Source organism: Nicotiana sylvestris, chromosome 9 (genome assembly GCF_000393655.2).
Source record: "Nicotiana sylvestris chromosome 9, ASM39365v2, whole genome shotgun sequence".
Lineage (NCBI taxonomy): Eukaryota > Viridiplantae > Streptophyta > Magnoliopsida > Solanales > Solanaceae > Nicotiana > Nicotiana sylvestris.
The window spans coordinates 94855195-94875866 of NC_091065.1; the positions used below are offsets into that span (position 1 = coordinate 94855195).

General features: G+C 37.0%; 1 protein-coding gene across 1 annotated transcript; it reads right to left on the reverse strand.

Annotated features, from left to right (window-relative positions):
* Positions 1-725: 725 nt before the first annotated feature.
* On the reverse strand, positions 726-15889 carry LOC104243369 (TOM1-like protein 2). The gene is made up of 3 exons (XM_009798550.2): positions 15244-15889; positions 5778-5999; positions 726-1366 (listed from the first exon to the last, which is right to left on the reverse strand). Exons 1-3 carry the CDS (start codon positions 15745-15747, stop codon positions 947-949), a joined length of 1146 nt encoding a protein of 381 aa, XP_009796852.1. The 5' UTR covers positions 15748-15889; the 3' UTR covers positions 726-946.
* Between the last annotated feature and the right edge of the window lie 4783 nt (positions 15890-20672).

Sequence of the window (20672 nt, forward strand, 5' to 3'; positions counted from 1 at the left end):
TAAATATCACATTATGACGGATGTCTATTCTTCTTCCACGATCTTCATCTATCTTCGTCTGAAATGCTTAATGACATATTTAATGACATATTTTCTTCACTTTATATGCCTATATAAAGGCCTTGTAATAAATAGGAAAATACACACAATTAAAGAAGAAAATCTTTTCCTTCTCTCTATCTTTTTTTCTTGTTCATGTTTTACTAAATTGCTTTTATTTTTTGTTCATGTATTACTAAATTGCTTTTATTTCATCACAATACTTTTATTTTTGTGGAATAGAAGTCATTCTCCTTTTCAGTCCTACAAGAGAAAACTTGACGCAACCATTTGTATTGCTTGATTCACAGAAAATCAAAACAGTCCCTGTAAGAGCTGTGCATACTAGAAGGGGCTACACGTGTATTGGTAGAAAATAACAAGAAAAATCAAGTATGATAAATTGCCTTATAGTATGAGTACTCAACCTCCTAATGGTAGTGGTAAGATCTGTGTACACATTACCCTCCCCAGACCCCACTCGCAAGACTTCACTGGGTTTGTTGTTGTTGTATGAGTAGAAATTGTTTTTGAAACACCTAGCAACAAACTTGAGATGCACATATCAGCTCCCATTGAAAGAGGGCTGCTACAAGCTAGGAGAAAGTATTTCTGTTACTTCCACCTTTTTTTTTTTTTTTTTTTTTAGCTAATTCCTACACAAGGCAAAGGTGACAGGTTTCAAATTCACAAGAGAATAGTCAGCTGATGGACGGAATGTCACATCCGGAATTATAACTTGAAATCACATGTAGTTATTACAAGCTGAAGTTTGATAGTTATGCTCAGTAATACATATGCACAAAAACAGATGCACTCGTTACGAAAAAAAAACTACATAACTGATAAATTAGAAGGGCAAACAAGAAACACTACCACGCCTGGTTTGCCTCATCTAATCAAGCCTCTATTCCCCTGAAATACCCGGTTTTACAACCTCGGGGTGTGACTGATTGCTTTCTTCATTTGTAGGGGCTACAGCATGGCTTTCACATGCATTTAAAGACGGCTTCTCTAAATTGGCTTCACTGATATCAGCAACATTGGGCAGGCCACTTCCTTTTTCAGGTGTTTTAGGCAGTTTTTCTCCAGCCTCTGGAGCTGTATTGGGCAGGCCACTTCCATCTTCAGGTGTTCTAGGTAGTTTTTCTCCCGACTCCAGAGCTGCTTCCATTTCCTCGTACTTGGAAATGACTTGTCGAAGCTCATCATGAAGATTTAAAGCTTCAAACATCAACCCCTCATCACCTGAGGTTGATTCCACAATTCTTTGTATAACAGCCAAAGACTGCTTGCAGTTCTCCAACATGCTCACCGCCAGATCATCCTTCAGTAACACAAACTTATCAGCTTATTCTTGTCCCAGAAGGCCTCCCCGCCCGCCCATCAGAACACCCCCCCCCAGAGAGAGCGAGAGAGAGGGGGGGGGGATTTCATTTTCTTTCATGGAATACAAAATATGTCAAATAACACGCAAAAGGAAGTTTTAACAACAGAATGTTTTTTGTAAAAATTTACCAACATGGCTTGATCAACTCAGAAATGATGTTGCTTAGACTTAAACATTAGTTTAGTATGATGTATAAGGAAAATAATCATGGTATATAGTTTGGCATAACAATGTTTGGTTTTGATTTTGAATTATATATAACTAATCCTTGTATAACTTAATACACCAATTGGTGCATTATTTTATACCACCAACTACATAGAATAACTAATCCATATATAACTTATACAGGAATAAAGCACCAAAGGGACAAAATTCTCCGTGTCTTTTTCCTAGAAGCCAATAAAGGCCAAGTACCCAAAGGTATAATTGCAAACTCATTACTATTAAGTTTAAAAATAAATAAATATTTTAAATGATATAATGCAACGAACCAAACATCCAACAAGGAATATTCCTTGTATTATTAATCCATGTATTACTAATACCCACACAAACTAATCCTTGTTTTCCCGGTATAACTTGTCTTCGTACCAAACGACCCCTAAGCCCCGTCGTAGGTCATTTAATTTTATCACCAGATATTTGCTCTTACTTTTTCACTTTCTTCTTCTTTTTTTTGGCACAGCTTGCGCACACCTCGACTATTTCACTTGGTGGGAAACCAAAAAAGAAGACTAATTCACTGGGTACCGCGACTTCACTTTTAAATTTGATCATATTCAAGTTTTAGGGGTAATTACATTGAACTCAGTTCCAGTTTATGATAAGTCAAAGAACCTCCAGCTAGCTTTTTTATCCCGTAAAAGATAAATTCTTTGACAATATTGGGAAGAAATGCTCCCGTAGTAAACGGAAAGTAGAGAAACCTACAAAAATAAATGGTTCTCTTGAAGACACCCAATCCTCTATACTAATAGGAACCTCATGGGCACACCAAAAAGACATTAAAGATAAAAGGCTATTCTTCAAATGCACAAAATCATGCTCGATTCCTCCAGCTAGCTTCAAAGTTTCACTTACATTCCCAACTAAGTGTTGCAGGCCTTAAACTAATTGTGTTAGTTTAAAGTGTTCATTTTCAACTTTAGCCATGGAACATCATACAGTAAAGAAAAGTTCTATTTAAAAGTAACCATAGTAAATATACTTGATTTATCTCTAATTACTATAGGTTATCTAATAAATCTTATTGTTAATGTAGCATAAAATATACTTCCTCTGATCCTCTCCATATCATATAGTAATTTAAATTAATGAGTTTACAAGGGAAAGTTACGCTTTCACCCCCATTAGTATAATATTAAGGACTATTATGCCACTATAAAATAATTTTGCTCAAGGACAGTTCTTTTAAGACACTAGGAAATATGGAGATTCATAATTATGACAATTCTCTAATCCAAAATAATTAGTGATAGTCGTGAAATTTATAAGCCAATATGACTTTAAAAAGGGGAGGTTTTGGTAATGCTATCTTAAACTAAGGAAAGAGTGGTGGAATTCTGAAAGGTAGAGAGGAGCTCCTTGGACTATGATGGCCAACAGGAAGTATTATTCAAACAAAGTTCTGACAAAACCCTGCCATAATGAAAAACAGTGTCTACGAGACGAAGGATGGCATGGAGAGGAGAATTACTAAAGAAAAACACGTGCATGCAGATGTTAGATGTCAGTAGTTTGTGGTTTATTCCATTATTTTGGAACCTTTCATAAAATGGTTTGATAAAGTATAATTTACTTGCCCACCTTGAAATCAAAAAATATGTAAATACCTTTTAGCCTGCGTCCTTAGCCTACATCCTCCCCCCCCCCCAACCCCTCCACTCCCCGACATAAAATAATATGTCAATTATTCGGATTTTGGACCTCCCTTCTAGTTTAAGGAAACTAAATAGACCTTCATTTTAGTTTAAATAATATCATAGGCTCTCTAATGTTAAACATCTTCATATTTTGTCCGTGAAATGCTCCACCCAGATGGTTGATGTCATCAATATGCTTAACTTTCATCCCGTTGATACCCTCCAAAAGACACTCTTCCTTTTCTCTAGTGAGCTTTGATCCCCTCACACACACATAAACTCCACTTCTCTTGTCAACTCATATTTGTCACCACCATCCTTGAGACCCTTAAACCAAACCTTTGACACATATCCACCTCGAGTCCTCGACACCTATCATGGCCCTACTGCTGTCTTGTTCATCTCATCCTGAAACCCCTTTAGGGTTTTCCTTTTCTTTCCTTCTTTTGTCCATTTAATATTATTCTTCATGATTGAATGAAAATGAGGTATTCGATTTTCTAATTTCTACTCCTATGCTTTTTGGTGGAAGTAAAAGAATGTTGATTCAAGTTGTGGGGGTTGTTAAAAATAAAGATGGACCTTCGGCTTGACTCAATGCCAAAGGCTAACTTGTGATGTGAGGATTGCCCAAAACCATATAAGGAGACAACAACTCATTTCATTAATCAACGTGGGACATTCTAACCCTCCCTCCCCCCGCATGCCCAGGGCTGGACATGTGGAGTGTGACAATACAACACGGGAGCGTCACATTGGTCTAGTTTAATACAATCTTAAGTAGATGGATAATTCGGTCTAGCTCAACCCCAAAAGTTAGCTCGTGATACAATGCTTTGCCCAAAATCATGCAAGGAAACTCAAAATTCAATCAATGTAGGAAATTCTAATAGGGGCTAAGGAGGAAAATTATGGGAGAAAAGCTTCTCAAGAATTTGGAGATGGGTGAAGCAAGTTGTTGGACAAGAAGTAGAAGAAAATTTATTCCATAGAAATGTAGTAAGGTTATATCATGAATCTGGCTGATCTATTCATATTTATTGAGAATGTAGCACCAGAATATCTTTGGGCAACTTTTTAGCGGGGAGTTTCAGAGCTGGGTTTTTTTTTGGAAGCTGCAGTCAGAAGCTCTGTTCTAGTTTTTGTTGCTTGTTATCTTTTGTTTTTGCCCCCCCCCCCCCCCCAGGGGATAATTATTTTTTAAGGGTTTTTTACTTGGATGATGCTGGCCGGGCTGTACCAAAGGAAAAGATCGCCCCTCAGTGGACCTTGGGCACCCTATGCATAGCTGATGGCAAACAACAATCCTAAAAGCTGAATGACTACAACAAAAGCTATCTCGGATTACATACTTCCGTGTACTCACTATAGAACTAAGGCAGTACTACAATAAAAGAAATTCCAAGTAAATGATGTTTTAATATTGGTATGAATTCTAATCAAAAGACGTAAAATTATCACCAGTCAACTCTGACATTATTAGCAGATTTTTATGTTATTATTTAAACTAGAGGGGAGGTTTTTTTTTGTTAAACTAGAGGAGGAGAGGTCTAAGATATTGAGCAAAACAATTTTAAGAAAGGATATCAACCTAAAATAAAAACAAAATCTTAAGTGCTGAAAGTGAATAAATGGTAAGAAATAGAGGTGAAAGATATTAGGATAAATGCTTGTTCTGGGGGTAGTCCACTAAGAAGAGGGTAATTTTTTTTAAAAGGTTGGTGCCCAAGTCTAAAATGTTGGTTCCTTATAATCAAGTAGATCTTATACACATCTTGTACAACTTCTCTACACTGGCTTGGTGTTTAAAAATGAAATAACTTATCACCCAAAAAGAGCAAAAAGACAACATTGGTTCCTTTTGGTACCAGCATTGAACAAAGCTGTTGCTACTTGGAAGGTAACTTGCTTTAGAGTTGTAGCTTCAGTTCTTTCCGAAATCCATTGCAGAGAATTCAAGGAGAATCATATACACATCTACTACATATTCTTTTATACTGACTTGGTGTTTATTAATGAAAATTTGTTGACTTTATCAAGAAACAAAAAAACCTCATTGGTTATTGAACCCAGCATTGAACGAACTCTTTGTTCACAGGAAGCTAACTTGCTTTAGAGTTGTAACTTCAATTTTTCACAATATCGGGCAGCATATTCAAGAACATGGTAGTACAGAAGGTTAAGATATAGCCCTCATGTTAAATTAATATAACAAAGTTTCTTCGATTTTCAACATGGTTTGACAGGCATATCACCGGTCGATGAGCTAAGAGACCTACCTCCTCCTACTGTATAGTAATTAGATCAGAGATGATTGAAAATTGTAAGAGTAGCAATCAAAGCAAGACTTATGAGATAACAGAAATTAAAGAATGACTGGAATAGAAGAAGTGGAAGAAACGAAGGGCAGAGGATCACACTGAATAAAAATTCAACAACTTAGTGAAGTATTACCACCAACATGGAGGAGGTAAGAGAGTAACCTTGATGGGCTTTGGTTCAACTTCAGAAGTCAATATGCTGGAAAGGATCTCAAGACTGTTCCGTGTTACTACAAGAAATTCCTTCTTCTCTTCAGTGGATTCACCAATGTAAGCTGTATGCTCATGATTCCGCAACCCTGTATGAGGAATAGGGTAGCTTTCAGGTGGTGAGAGTAGCTGCTCATTCATGTGTGACTCCAGGGGATATTGCCTCTTCAAGTTCTATCAAAATGAAAGAAAGTTAAGCGCCTTTGCCCTTTGGATAAACAATGCATGCAATATGCAAAATGTAAATGAAAGCACGATCAATTCAAAGATACTCGCTAGTCTACCATCAAGCATCAAAGTCCATTCAGTCTGATGTTAGAAGTTAGTATACACTGACATAAGACACACTTAAATGGTCTACCACGTGCAGCCCAACCCCTTCCTCTAAAGGTCCCATCCATTCCACTGCATACGGATGTTTTCATCACGTGAACACTAAAACGGAAAAGGGTATGTCTCAATGCAGACACGTCCATGAAAAGGCAAACTTAAAACAAAATATTTTCTGATAAATCTCCATTTAGCTTATTTCTTTGTTTTGGGTAAGTTACTCTGTTTAGCATGTTTAATCAATCAGAATGATAATCCAAGAACATGCATATAGATTATTATGTAAGCACCGCTCCTACCATACAAAAGAATCAAGTAATAAACAAAACAATCTGATACGAGCACTTTGATAGCATCTCCAATGAGCATAACCAAAAATTACAACATTCATGCTCCTTAGCCCCTGTAGATATATTGTTACAGCCATATCTTTTCCACTGTTGTCAAACAAGTTGTCTTGTCCCTGACATCTGCATCTAAAAGAGGAAACCAGACTTCTCACCAAAGGTTGTGAGACATTGAAACATAGGTGTCCTGCCGTGGCCTTGTAGTTGAAGAGGCAGATTCATCAGTAGCAGAGTAAGATGAAGAAGTGACAAAAGAAGAATTTATTCATGGTGCAAATGATAAGGTGGCTAAACTGATACAGGGTGACCCTGGAATGAACCTGCTGTGAGAGATTTATTGCCACAAGATATTGCTGATCATGTGATGCAGCAGCTGCCTTTTGGTGATGAATTATGCAGAGAAGGACAGGGCTTGGCGCTCCCCATTTAACTCCCACCCATCCAAAATAATAAAGACTAATGGACGAGAGAGAGAACTCCAGATTTTCCTATCTTTTTAAAAAACGTGACAAACATTTCTAACGACTTGCTATTTCTATCGCTAAACAACACCTCCTCTCCCACGTCTCCCCTTTCTCACCTCAAAAAAATCTAATCAAGGAAAAACAAATGAAACAATAACAGAACGCTTTAGTTGCACAAGCAAAAGCCGAGCTTTATGCTCAATATTGCCTCAAGATGCGCATTTTCTAGGCACAACAAATACTGAAGATATTTTGATCTGGAAGGGGACCAGCAAAAAGACATTCACAGTAAAATCAGCTTATACCTTATTGTCAGGAAACAACTAGGGGATAACAATTGGCCTTGGAAACAAATTTAGAAAATCAAGGCTCCTTTTAATGTAGTATGCTTTACATGGTTAGCGTCTAGGCAGGCCGGTTTAACCCAAGAGAACCTAAAGAAAAGAGGAATTCAGTTGAGCTCCAGATGTTACTTACGTTCTGCAGAAACAGGGAGCAATAGAAATTTATTTTTGCTTTGTCGTGCAACTTCCCATGCTGTGGCAACCCTTTGTCAGTATGGTTGGACTTAGGTGGACTACGCCAAAAACTACAGTAGATATATTAAGACGGTGGCATAATCAGGTTGGCAGCATAAGGCAGAAAAACTGGTGGAACTTGATCCCAGTTTGCATATGGTGGATAGCTAGGAAGGAAAGGAATACCAGGTGTTTTGAAAACAGAAGCAGCCCTATAAGAAGATGAATTGTATGCTGTTGTTTCAATTTTGGTGTAGAGAAAGCTATGTAAACGATGAAGAATCCATTTTAGACATTATAGAATCCTTGTAAGAAGAACAAGGATAGGTTTTTGATTACTTTTTGGAATCCGTACAAAATCACAAGTTTCAAAAATCTTCCTTTCTTCATAAACTCCGTGCCAAGTCAAATTCAAATTGCATCAGATAAATTGGACCGAGTAAGTAGAAATTTACTTAAAAGCAAATGTCAAGCACATAAAACAAACACCCCATGTTTTCTGGAGAAAAAAAAAGATTACCAGTACAACCTTTGTGCTGGGTTCTTAATATAACTGTTACCATTCTAACTTTTTAAAAAAAAAAAAAAAGATGCCCATTTTCTAGTCCTTTAATATTTGCACAGGCCTAGATATAAAATTCAAACCACTATCTTTTTTGCATCTGGTGTCAATTGTCTTAGTAACTTTTTTTTTTAATAAAAAGACCTAAGCTTGAGGTCAAGTCTTTCTTGACGAAGAGAATGGCGTAGTTAGGTCTCAGGATGAGATTTTGAAAGAGTAACCGCCCAAATGAACCCCCTACATAAGGCCAATATAAGCAAATTAACAAATGTTTAACACATCTTCATCGAAAAAAACACATGTTTAACACATGCCTGTACCTCTAGTTATAAAGATATTCCTAATTTGCATTAAAAAGGATTAATTATAGCAAAACAGCATTGAAATGATTTGGACTCAAATAGAGCAGAATGATTACAAAGAATTCATATAGCCAACTCTAACTTTGTTGAGACTAACACTCAGTTGATTGATTGAATGTTGACAAGTGCTGCTACAAGACATTTCAAATGTACTAAGCAAACATAATAAATGAGAGAGAGAATACAAAATCTACTTAAAGTACTTGCCCTTTCCACTGGCACGAACTGATAGCGCACGTACACCAGATACACAAAGAAAGATAAAACATATCCAAGAAATTTAACCTTTAAGAGTGACGAATTGAAGTAAAAGCACACATTAATCAACCACGGAAGAAGTCTTTATAGAGCATCAAGTAGCCGTGATAAATCAAAAGTTCGTGGAAAGTCTTGGAACCGATCAAAGGGTAGAAATCTAAATTGCTCGGATACGGGTGCGGGTATCCGATACGGGGACGGATCCAAGTATCGGATTTGGGCATTCGGCTAAATCTAAATTTTAAGATTCGGGGGTGCGGATCTGGATATGGATACGGGTGCGGGAATTCGGCTAATAAAAAATATAGCTATAAAAATATTGTAAATTTTGAGAGATATTATGTGAAAAACTTACATGAATATTGTAGAATTCACTCTTTCATTCTCCAAGATGGACAGTATTCTTTCATTCTCCTAAATCTGTTTTATTTATGATTTTGAGAAATCAAAATCTCAAATTTTCTCCCGAATTTGTCGATGGATTCCGGTCAAAGTGTCCGAAGTCAGTTGACCGAATCCGGGACGTATCCCGCTCCCGCCCGGTCTCGTATCGGGACAGGGACGACACCAAAATCGAAGAGTCAGCGCAACTTAGGTAGAAATAGCTACAATCACGGTAACACGGTCAATTTAAAAGAGAATGACCAAAGAAAGGTCGAGGCGAAGAATGATGACAACACAAACAACGATGATTTAGTGGTTCTTTTCATTCACGGGGAATGCATGCACTTAGCAAGCCAAGAGTCAGAATGGGTTGTGTCACGATGACACAACAACATCATACCATGCCACACCAGTAAATTCTTCTGGAGGTAGAAAGCATGATATTTTGGGACATGTCAAGATGGGAAATACTAGTCACCCAAAGATTGTTGGGATTGGTGACGTCTGTATCAAGACAAATGACGACTGCACATTAGTATTAAAAGATGCGCAGCACATGCCAAATCTGTGACTAAATTTAATTTCAGGGATTGCTCTAGCTCGAGACAGGTACGAGAATAACTTCACCAATAAGAAATAGAGACTCACCAAAGGATCAATGGTGATTGCTATAGGAGTTGCTCCCTATACGTTGTACAAGACAACCACTGAGATATGTGAAGGTGGATTACAAGCAACTGTAGATGACACACCTGTAGATTTATGGCACCGAAGATTTGCTCATATGAGTGAGAAGGGACTGAGATCTTAGCCAAGAAGTCACTGATCTCTTTTGCAAAAGATACTATTGTGAATCATTGTGATTATTTGAAAAATAACATACGGTATCATTTCAAGCAACTCATGGAAGAAGACAAATATACTAGATTTAGAATATTCTGATGTTTGTGGTCCAATGGATGTAGAATCAATAGGAGGTAACAAATATTTTCTCACACTTACTGTCATGGGCTGCTTTCCAGACACGCCCCATGACCCCTTGGCGGCGCCCCATGGCGGCCTAGCAAGCCTCACAATGCCTAGCGCCATGGTCGGCCCCGTGGTCTTGGCTGCGCCAAGTGACAAGCGCGCATGTGCCTCTGTCGCCCCACCGATGCCTCTCGCCAGCGTCCAGCGGCTGGCCAATGACAACAGCGTCGCGCGCACTGACAATGCCGAGCGCGCAAATCCTGATGCCTCGCCAGCGCCCAGCTGCAGGCCCATTCCAGCAGCGCCTCGCGCACAGACCCTGATACCAAGCACCAGTGCCTAGCCTCAGGCAAACACAACAAGTGTCGCGCGCGCCAACAGCACCGCGCGCGCAGACCCTGACCCGCAAGACAAAGTTGTTGCCATCGGACTTGTTTCTACATTGTAATAAACTAAGTCCTTTTCATTGTAATTATAAGCTAGTTTACATCATTTTCATTCAGTGTGCTTCTACAGCTTTATTAGGGCAAGTCATGTAACTTTGGTTTATTTTTTTTAAGCATTATTAGCGGGGATCAAGCAATCAAACATTTTCAAGCAATCAATTTTCTGTACTGGTGTCTCTCTCCCTCGACACTGCATCTTTTGTAATCAGCTTTCATTCATCAATAAAATCATCATCAACATTCAAAACCCAATTCTCTCTCAGCTTCCGTAATTGCTCATGACATTGGTTTTCCCGCACGACACTGACAATCTAGTCTAGCGTGCGGAGGGGACCTCATTGGCGGACAACAACCACACTGACATCGGTTGCTTAGCCTTACGTTGCCCTTCCAAAGAACATCAGGAAGGCGTTGCGTAACATTACTAATAATACTTCACGAAAATTGTGGGTTTGTTTCTTAAGGACCAAAGACCAGGTATTTCATGTTTTCCAGAAATTCCATGCTATAGTTGAATGGTGGAAAGGGAGGCATGTCAGAAATTGAAACGTCTCCGGGCCGACAATGGAGGTGAGTATACTTCAAAGGACTTTGAAGACTACTGCTCAAACCATGGAATCAAACATGAGAAGACAGTTCCTCGTAACCCACAACATAATGGTGTAGCTGAAGGCAGTGGCGGATCCAGGATTTTGAGCAAGGAGGTTCAAGAAAGAAGTGAACATTAAATAATTTCGTCGAATGGGTTCATCAAAATTGTTTGTATCTACAACTAATGTCAAACGGGTTCATCAATAAAATTGGAATCTAAACAAAAATTAAACTATTTATTGAAAATCATGATAACAATATTATATTGGATTAAAACTTATATGGCGGTTTGTGTTGAAGTAATCCTTTTTCCAAAAGAAAAAAGTAATATGCCAATAAAAAAGGGTATTCCAACGAAGAAAAGGCAAAAAAATTGTCATGTATAATAAATAATAAACAAAAAATTAACAGAAGATGATTGCAAAAACAACTATTTTAATAATTAAATAAGGCGATATTTAATTTGTTAAAAGAAGTTCACACTTGAAGGCAGACAATAGTTATTTGAATCACTTTCTGCATAATGTACCGTTCGAAGCAATAGAAAGAAAAAATATTTGCGATGTGTGGGAGCTGGTATTCGAATTCGCACCCTTAAGGAGAGTTTGAACCCCCTTGATCTCTGAACTATGCTTTAGGCTTGTGTTAAGGGGATGCAACATCTAATATATAACCATAAAAAAACAAATTGAACCCTGTATATAAAGTGTAATTTTCCGGCGAAGGGGCCGCCCCCTAGATCCGCCCCTGGCTGAAATGATTTCGCCCCATTGTCAAAAAAGTAAGAAGTATTCTCAAAATGGCAAAACTACCTAAGTCATTTTGGGGTGAAGCACCTCGCACAACATGTTACCTGATTAACAAAACTTCATCCATTCCGTGGGAGTTTGACATTCCAGATAAAATCTAGACCAACAAGAAGTGCCCTACTCCCATCTGAAAGTGCGAATGTAGAGCTTTTGCGCATATGCCGAAGAATCAGAGAACGAAACTAGATGATAAAACTAGTCCCTGTGTGAGAAAGCACGGGAGAAAAATATATTATTGATGTACTTAACTATAATACAAGTTACCCTATTTATAACAATACACAATACCTACATTACTCCTACTCCATGTAGAACTATGCTTATTTACATAACAACTAACTAACATTCCCCCTCAAGCCGGTGCATACAAATCATATGTACCGAGCTTGTTACATATATAACTAATACGAGGACTAGTGAGGGACTTGATGAAAATATCTGCAAGCTGATCATTCGATTTCAGAAACTTTGTAGCAATATCTCCTGAGAATATCTTTTCTCTGACAAAGTGACAATCAATCTCAATGTGTTTAGTTTTCTCATGGAACACCGGATTTGATGCAATATGAAGGGAAACTTGATTATCGCACACAAGTTCCATTTTGCTGATTTCACAAAATTTCAACTCCTTGGAGCAATTGTTTGATCCAAAATTCCAAACTAGCTCACATGTACATTCTGTTTCTTGCTCTTTCAAGACACCAAATTGCCTCCTACTAAAACACAATATCTACGTCTGTCAAAAGGTGATCCTGCCCAATAAGCATATGAGTATCCAACGATCTGCCCATTGCCTCGTCCTCAAACAATAACCCTTTGCTTGGAGCAGATTTTATAAACTGAAGAATGCGGACAACTGTATTGCAATGACTATCACAAGGAGAATCCATAAACTGACTAACAACAATCATAGAAAAGGAAATGTCAGGTCTAGTCACTATGAGATAATTTAATTTACTAACCAGGCGCCTATATCTTGCAGGATCGCTAAGCGGCTCCCCTTGTCCTAGCAGAAAGTTTAGAAGTATTCTCAAAATGGCAAAACTACCTAAGTCATTTTGGGGTGAAGCACCTCGCACAACATGTTACCTGATTAACAAAACTTCATCCATTCTGTGGGCGTTTGACATTCCAGATAAAGTCTAGACCAACAAGAAGTGCCCTACTCCCATCTGAAAGTGCGAATGTAGAGCTTTTGCGCATATGCCGAAGAATCAGAGAACGAAACTAGATGATAAAACTAGTCCCTGTGCGAGAAAGCACGGGAGAAAAATATATTATTGATGTACTTAACTATAATACAAGTTACCCTATTTATAACAATACACAATACCTACATTACTCCTACTCCTTGTAGGATTATGCTTATTTACATAACAACTAACTAACACTCTGCATCTTTATCGGTTATAGAGATGAATGGTTCGGCTACAGATTGTAGGACCAAGAAAGGAAGAAGATCATCAGAAGCAAAGATGTGATCTTCAGAGAAGAAATGGTCGGGATTCATGGTGATCCAATGTTTTGAATAGTGAGAGGCGGCAAAAAGCGACGAGTGCCCGCTCCACTGAGGTGAGAAGCGAGAAGCGAGAAGCGAAGTGCTCGCCTTTTTGCAGTGAAGCGCCAATTAATACAAAGAAATTAAAATATTAAATTTGCATGTATAAATAACCAAAAACTCAATAATGAAAACGTACTAGCAAATATTTCATTGAATATACTGTTTAAGAGAGAAATTAATTGTAATTAAAGAGAGAAAAGAATAGTTAATTGTAATTGTAATTATAGAGAGAAGTTAATATGCAATTACTTGTACACAAAAACTAAAAAAATAGAATAAAGGAGAGAAACAGAAGAAGAAAGACGAATAGAAAGAGAGAAAACATAGGTGAAAGAAAAGAAAGAAAGAACAGTTATGTTGGAAATCAGTTGTTGCCGGAAAGAAGAAGAACAAAGAAGATTTACTGCCGGAAGAAGAAAAAGAAAAGAAATAAGAAAGAAGAGAGGACTTGCTGCCGGAAAAAGGCACCGGAAAACAAAGGGCTTACTGCCAGAAAAAGAAAAAGAAAGATAGAAGAAAGAAAGAAGAAAGAAGAAGAACGACGAGAAATTAGTACCTGAAACTCGAAGAAGAGTTGCATTGTGCTGACTGCCGACTGCTAAAAGAGGAAGAAATGGTTTTGAAGAGAAGAAAACCCTAATGTTTTATTTAAGTCACTTGTTTTTTTTTTTAGTTTAAAAAGCTATGGTTTTGTCGCCTCCATGCCTCGTCGCATCGCTGCCGCTTTTCAGAAAACGCTACGCCCAGATGAAAATAGCGTTAAGCTTTTGCTTCGTGTCGCCTCACGCTATTAGCGTTGGGGAGAGCGCTATTTACAACATTGTGGTGATCAATCAGCAGAGACCAAAAATGATAATGGTACAATCACTAACATTGTTACCGCTTCTACTGTACATGTACGTAATCCTTCCACATGTGAAGAATGGCACATGGAAGGCATAGATGAGACAGGTTGTTGAGCAGGGGGAGTAGCCCAGTCCAGGGGAGTAGCCCAGTCCACAAGAGGAAGAAGAAGAAGAGCAACAAGAAGAAGAAGGACAACAACCTTTGAGAAGATCTGAATGAGAGAAGGTATAATCCACAAAGTATCGTTCTTCATAGTATACCCCGTCACTGATGAGGGGGACAATTTCAAGGAGGTGTTATCTCATCTAGAACAAATCAAATAGATGGAAGACATGTAAGAAGAGACGGGTTCTCTAAAAAAGAAAGGTACATATGAACTGGTTGAACTTCTAAAACGCAAAGGACCACTCAAGTGCAAGTGGGTCTTTAAGCTCAAGAAAGATGGAAACAGCACGCTGGTCAGATACAAAGCTCAATTGGTGGTAAAAGGTTTCGAACAGAAGAAAGATATTGATTTTGATAAAATTTTCTCACATGTTGTCAAAATGACTTCTATTCGAATAGTCTTGAGCATGGCAACTAGCCTAGATTTTGACGTGGAGGAGTTGGACGTGAAAACAACATTTCTACATGGAGATTTCAAAGAAAAGATTAATATGGACATCCACAATCTTTTGAAGTAAAATTTGAAAAAACACACGGTGTGCAAATTGAAAAAGAGTCTTTTATCGGCTGAAACAAGTACCAAGTCACTGGTACAAGAAGTTTGACTCATTAAAGCCACAAGTTTCAAGTCTTATAACCACAAGTACAAAACCACAAGTTTCAAAAATCTTCTTTTTCTTACATGCCAAGTCAAATTCAAATTGCATCATACAAATTGTAACAGAGTAGTAGAAGTATACTTCAAAACAAAAACATGTCAATCATATAAAATAAACACCCCATATTTTCTGGAACTAGGGTCGTACCATGTAAGTTTGACGAAACACAGGCAAGTATCTAAGATCCTCGGATTCTCCCCAAGCAGTAATAAGCTCCACACCCTTAACCCGATTCCCGGTTTCAGTTTTTGGGTCCTCAATCATTTTAACCATATCATCCAATACCTTTTCGGACGCCACCTCCGAAAAAACTTTCTCACAATTAGAAGTACAAGTCTCCAGCAAATCCAAACTCAGCCTCTGGCTCACTGGGCTTTTCGACATAACTAGCTTCTTCTTAATCGCTTTGACTATTTCCGTCCCGTTGAACTCTTCGCTGTTGATCATCCCGCAAATTCGTAGGTTTAAGCCCCAATTAGGCTCCTCCATGGTGTCCAACGTGGCTTCATCTACCATTTTAGATTCTGGGGTTGGGCCTTGTAGGATTTCTTTCATTTTTGCGCTTACCATTCTGCTCATTTGAGCTCCTCCTGTCTTCAATCGTTCGCCCAGTGACGAAGATGCCATTTTCAGTTTGTCCAATTTGTCCATGTTTCAGTTCGATATTGGAGCAGTGATTCCAATTTCTATGTCGGACAGGAAGTCTTTCGTGATGGAGGGTTTGACAATTTGGGATTTTAAGGTTGCCGAATGCCGACACCTCCTCCTAATTTTGTTTGTCTTTTAAAGTAACAGTCTATGGTTTACTTTTCTCCATTGGATAATTCAAAGTAAGGAAATTTACATTATTTGTGCCTCAAATATCGATTAATTATAATTTTGATCCTACCGTTATATGAAAAAGCAGAGAAAATGATCAAAATGATCCCTATTGTATGTGCTTTGAATTCATTTGGTCCCTCATATATAACACCTTGGAAAAGGTCCTTAATATATCATAAAAGCTTATCCTTTTATAACAAATTTGCTTTTATATAACAAATTTGTGTTTAGCACGCCCATTAAAAAAATACTAAATTCTATATAAAAATAACTACTATGATTAAACTATTCCTAATTAAACATTTAATGTGAGGAGTAAGAAATTTTTTTAGGGATATGTACATAAAGATTATTTTGTAAAAATAAATTGAATTCTTTCTTGATGACACTTATTTTGAACCGAAATGAAAAAGTAAATTGATCACTTATTATGAACCGAATGGATTAGTTTTTAGCCCTAAAGTAAAAAGTGACGACGCTCGCCCAGTAATTATCTGTCAAAATGAACGGAAGCTTGTTCATGTGCAACCCACGTGAGTACAAAAAAAGCCCCATGTTGTCTAACTTTGTTTTCTTTCATCTTTTCTTCCCTGTTTAGTTATTTCTATATTGGATATTTCTTCGTCTATACCTTCTTTTACTGTTGGTCTATCTTGCACAATCTGAAATACCAATTGAGTATAGCTTTTGGTTATCTTTGATTTCACAGAGAAGTTTCTGATAGTTAAGAATGATATATCAGAGTTTCAAGTGGATATGAATTTATTCTTCTTGAAGTGGACTTAAGGGAAAAAGAATAAAGAGATTGACTAAAAATTAGTTTTTACTCCCTCTGTTAAAATTTAATGATCAAAGGCAACCTATTGCTAGCAATCAGGGTGTCAAAATGATTAAAAGAAAATAGTTAATCACGTATATTATTCACTAAAAAATGGGTTAGATAATGAATTTTTTAAAAATAGGTCAAATATGGATAAGAACCATATTATCCATTTAGAAAACGGATAACCAATGAGTAAAGCGGGCTGGCCAAGCCCAACCCAACCCAAGCCTTGTGGGCTTTAAAATTTGATGGGCTAGGGCGGGCCGGCCCTCCATCTATATGGGCCTTAAAATGGCCAGCCCAGCCCAACTCTAAGAGGGTTGCGCGCTAGGGCGGGCCGGCCCTTCAATTTTTTTAGTAAAAAATATTTTTTCAAATCTTTAGATATTTTTCATGACATAATCTCTTAATCATATGAACGACTTCTGTCTATTTAGAGTGTATAAGAATCTTGATATTTGACAAGGAATCTAGTAATTAAAATGCAAATTCTCCATATATCTAGCTCTTCTTTTTTTAACGTTACATCAATATTTTTTAGTACTTTTCTTGCACTTTACTTAGGTTCAGGAATTGCTTCAGTAAGTTTATATGTTAAGGTTTTATAATTTATGTTTAATATTATATGTTGATTTCATCGTTATAATCCATAAAATATTTAAAATTCATGAAATTTGCTAGTGTTGTCAATTTTTTTGGTATTTAAACTTGACCTTTTACTATACTGAAGTGCAATTTAATAATTAATAATATATTAAAATAACCAAACTGATCATTGGCCACTTAAAGTAATATTTTCTTTTGAAAAAAAATTATTATTGGCCACTTAAAACTTTCCTAGTACGTTTTTTATTAAACAAAATAAAAACTAATCTTGTCATACTACATGCATATCAAAAATATAAATTCTAGTTGATATGAAAAGATAAATGAGCAATCTAAGGTTGGAAAATGGGGATTATAGTTAATATTTTTTTTTTACTTTTTACTTTTTTAAATATTTAAATTTGAATTTAATTAATTTTTGGCACACGACCCGGCCCAAACCCAACCTCGATCAAGCCTCAAGGACCAACGGGCTGACTTGGACCGGGCTTATAAGCCTCACTTTTAAATGGGCTAAAAAAATCTCAACCCAGCCCTACCCAAGTAGCAGGCTGGGTTGGGCTGGCCTCACGGGCCAAATCCATTTTGACGGCTCTACCAATGAGTAACCAATGAGTCTAAATTTTACATTTGTAAAGCCTTAAATTGGGGATTTCTCAAGTTAGGGAGACTAAGAATTCTCTCAAAAGCCACCGGTTAACACGTTTTTTATCCGTATTAAATATGAGTCGGGTCGAATAATTGATCCATTTTTTCATTACCCGTTTTCGACCCGAACCATATCAGACCGACCAGCCCGTTTGCCACTCCTACCAGCAATCGTGATCCTCCTTCGGCGAAGCCGTCACACCTAAAAACTCCGACGAAGCTCGTAAATGAAAGAAGCTATTTTGGTGAAGAAGAAGGTTGTATTTATGGAGAGAAATCCAAGGAAGGGAGATGGGTAGAAAGGTTTGTGATTTTGTAGTGGTGTGGTGCGTATTTCGTTGGGGTTGAAGGTTAAAGTAGAGTTGTAGTTAGGGTTGTTCAAGTATTTGTTATAGTGGTGAGTAGGACGTGAAATATTACTCTAGCGCATAAAAGAGTGGTTCAGCAGAAGTTGCAGTGAAAAATCCATAGAGAAATGTTGCGGTTGGCGGCGGCAGGGTTGCTGTTCGATGGATGGAGGTGCTGTTGTAAGGAGCTGGTTAAGTTTAACAGAAAGTTTTACTTTTAACGTTAGTCTTAGGTTTTAGGACAATAATTATACGCTTTTGTATAGATTAAGGACCTTTCCATTAGGTGTTATATATCAGGGACCAAATGGATCCAAAGCACATACATTAGGGACCATTTTGATCATTAATTGAAATGCATCTTTTTGCTCGTGAATATCACAAATTTAACATTATATACCATTAGATTATTTGACTACTATTTTCCAATATATATATATATATATATATATATATATATATATATTATTTGACTACTCATGTATTATATTAAGCTTGTATTATTACTACATATTTAGGATAAGATATTTTGAAAAATAATCTAAATAGAACATATTTCATAGGAAACAAAATCACATATATTTTAATAACGGAAGGTTAACCGTACTTAGCAGTATACCATAAGGATCAATATTAAATTTTATACAATAATTGAGGGACCAAATGTAATATTAAACCTTTGAGGTACTTGAAACAAATTATAAAACGCTAAAACTACCAAAAACATAAAGGAAATAAAATTAGCATTAGATGTGATTGAGATTTAATTTGTTTGTTCTATTTATATGGCATTTTTTTAATATGATATCAACATTATTTTGATGTCGAACTAGGTTTTCTTTAATTTTGGAGTTTATTTATAATTACAAAACGCATAGTATTTTTATTTAATATTAAATTCTTTAAATTTAGTCTAAAAATGCTAAAATGTCAACATATACAGAAAATTAATGATATAACTAATACACTGAACTCAGCAAAATACTTGAATGAAGGGCATGTTTATTTTAGTGTAAATTTATTGGAATCATTGTGATTACTTAAATGAGTTTAAGCTCATCAGTGATTTTTCTGTCCTCTAGAAGTTGAAATATAAAAGAGGCGTTATCATGTATATAGCTCTTTTCGCCACCATTGTCCTTGTGAATCCCAAAATATAATGTACAATTGTATCGAAGGTAACAATTAGTTCGAAACATGTCCTTCTCTCTAGCATGATTTTTTCTCTCAGTTCCAACTAAATGACGAGGAAATAAAGAACGGAGGGAGAGGGAAACCAATTCAGGAGAGTAATCCCAGAAATAATCCGAGCAAAAGGAATGTTCGCAATCAGCAAATGTGAAGAAAACTCGAAATGTTAATGTTATACAAGGTTTTGTCCTGCTAGGGTTACGCCAAGCGTCCACCTCGATGTCAACGGCGATGACTCCGGTGATGAGTTCCCCGTCAAAAGTAAATTCACCTCCTATAGTAAATGAACAATGGAGACGTCATAGGCGAACATGGTGGAAGAAAAGTGTTAGGGGAAATTGGTACTATCCAAAACCCTAGGCCCACAAAGAAATCTAACGCTCACTCATGGAGTAAGCGTCATGCCCCGAACCTGGGCCTGGACGTAACACGACACTCGGTGTCTGACTACATGTGACCGAGCGAACCAACTGGCTGGCTGAATCAACATGTGATATCGTAATATACTGAATGCGGAAGATAAACTAACACATGATGATATACTGAAAGTCTGAATGATGTAAATTAAAGTGCGAAAATACTAATACAATTCTGAAACATATTTGCAGCCAACATAGCTTAACATGAAAAGCCTGAGACTCTGTCTAACTGTTACTCTAGTCTATGAAGCTTCTAATGAAGTACTGAAAATACTGAAGACTGTAGTAATGATAATGCCCCGAAAGAACTGGGGATCACCAATTAGCTGGTACGAGAATCCTAGTGCTCTGAATCATCAACCTGTAAATCATTACATGCATCGTAAAATGCAGGCCCCGGGCAAAAGGGACATCAGTACATTTGAATTGTATTGGTATATAAAGCAACTGAAAGAAAGAATTAAAAATGTTGAAACTAAAACTAAGCTGATAACTGAGAATTGATAATTAATCACTGAAATGATAACTAATAACTGATAACTGAACTGATAACTGGTAACTGATATGATAACTGAAAACTGAAATGGTAACTAATAATTGAACTGAACAAAGCAAGTAAGGATATGAATACTCCCTCTTCTAAATGACTAACAACCTGTTTATCTGAATAAATAAACTGTGGCCTCAAGCCCAATATATATATATATATATATATATATA

What these genes read in the sequence shown, in the direction of transcription:
- LOC104243369 (XM_009798550.2), bottom strand. Translation starts at nt 15,747, where the DNA reads ATGGACAAATTGGACAAACTGAAAATGGCATCTTCGTCACTGGGCGAA. An exon ending in TGTTTCGTCAAACTTACATG is followed by an intron (nt 6,000 to 15,243) that starts GTACGACCCTAG and finishes TCATTTTGATAG; the next exon opens with AACTTGAAGAGGCAATATCC. An exon ending in TTGAACCAAAGCCCATCAAG is followed by an intron (nt 1,367 to 5,777) that starts GTTACTCTCTTA and finishes GTGTTACTGAAG; the next exon opens with GATGATCTGGCGGTGAGCAT.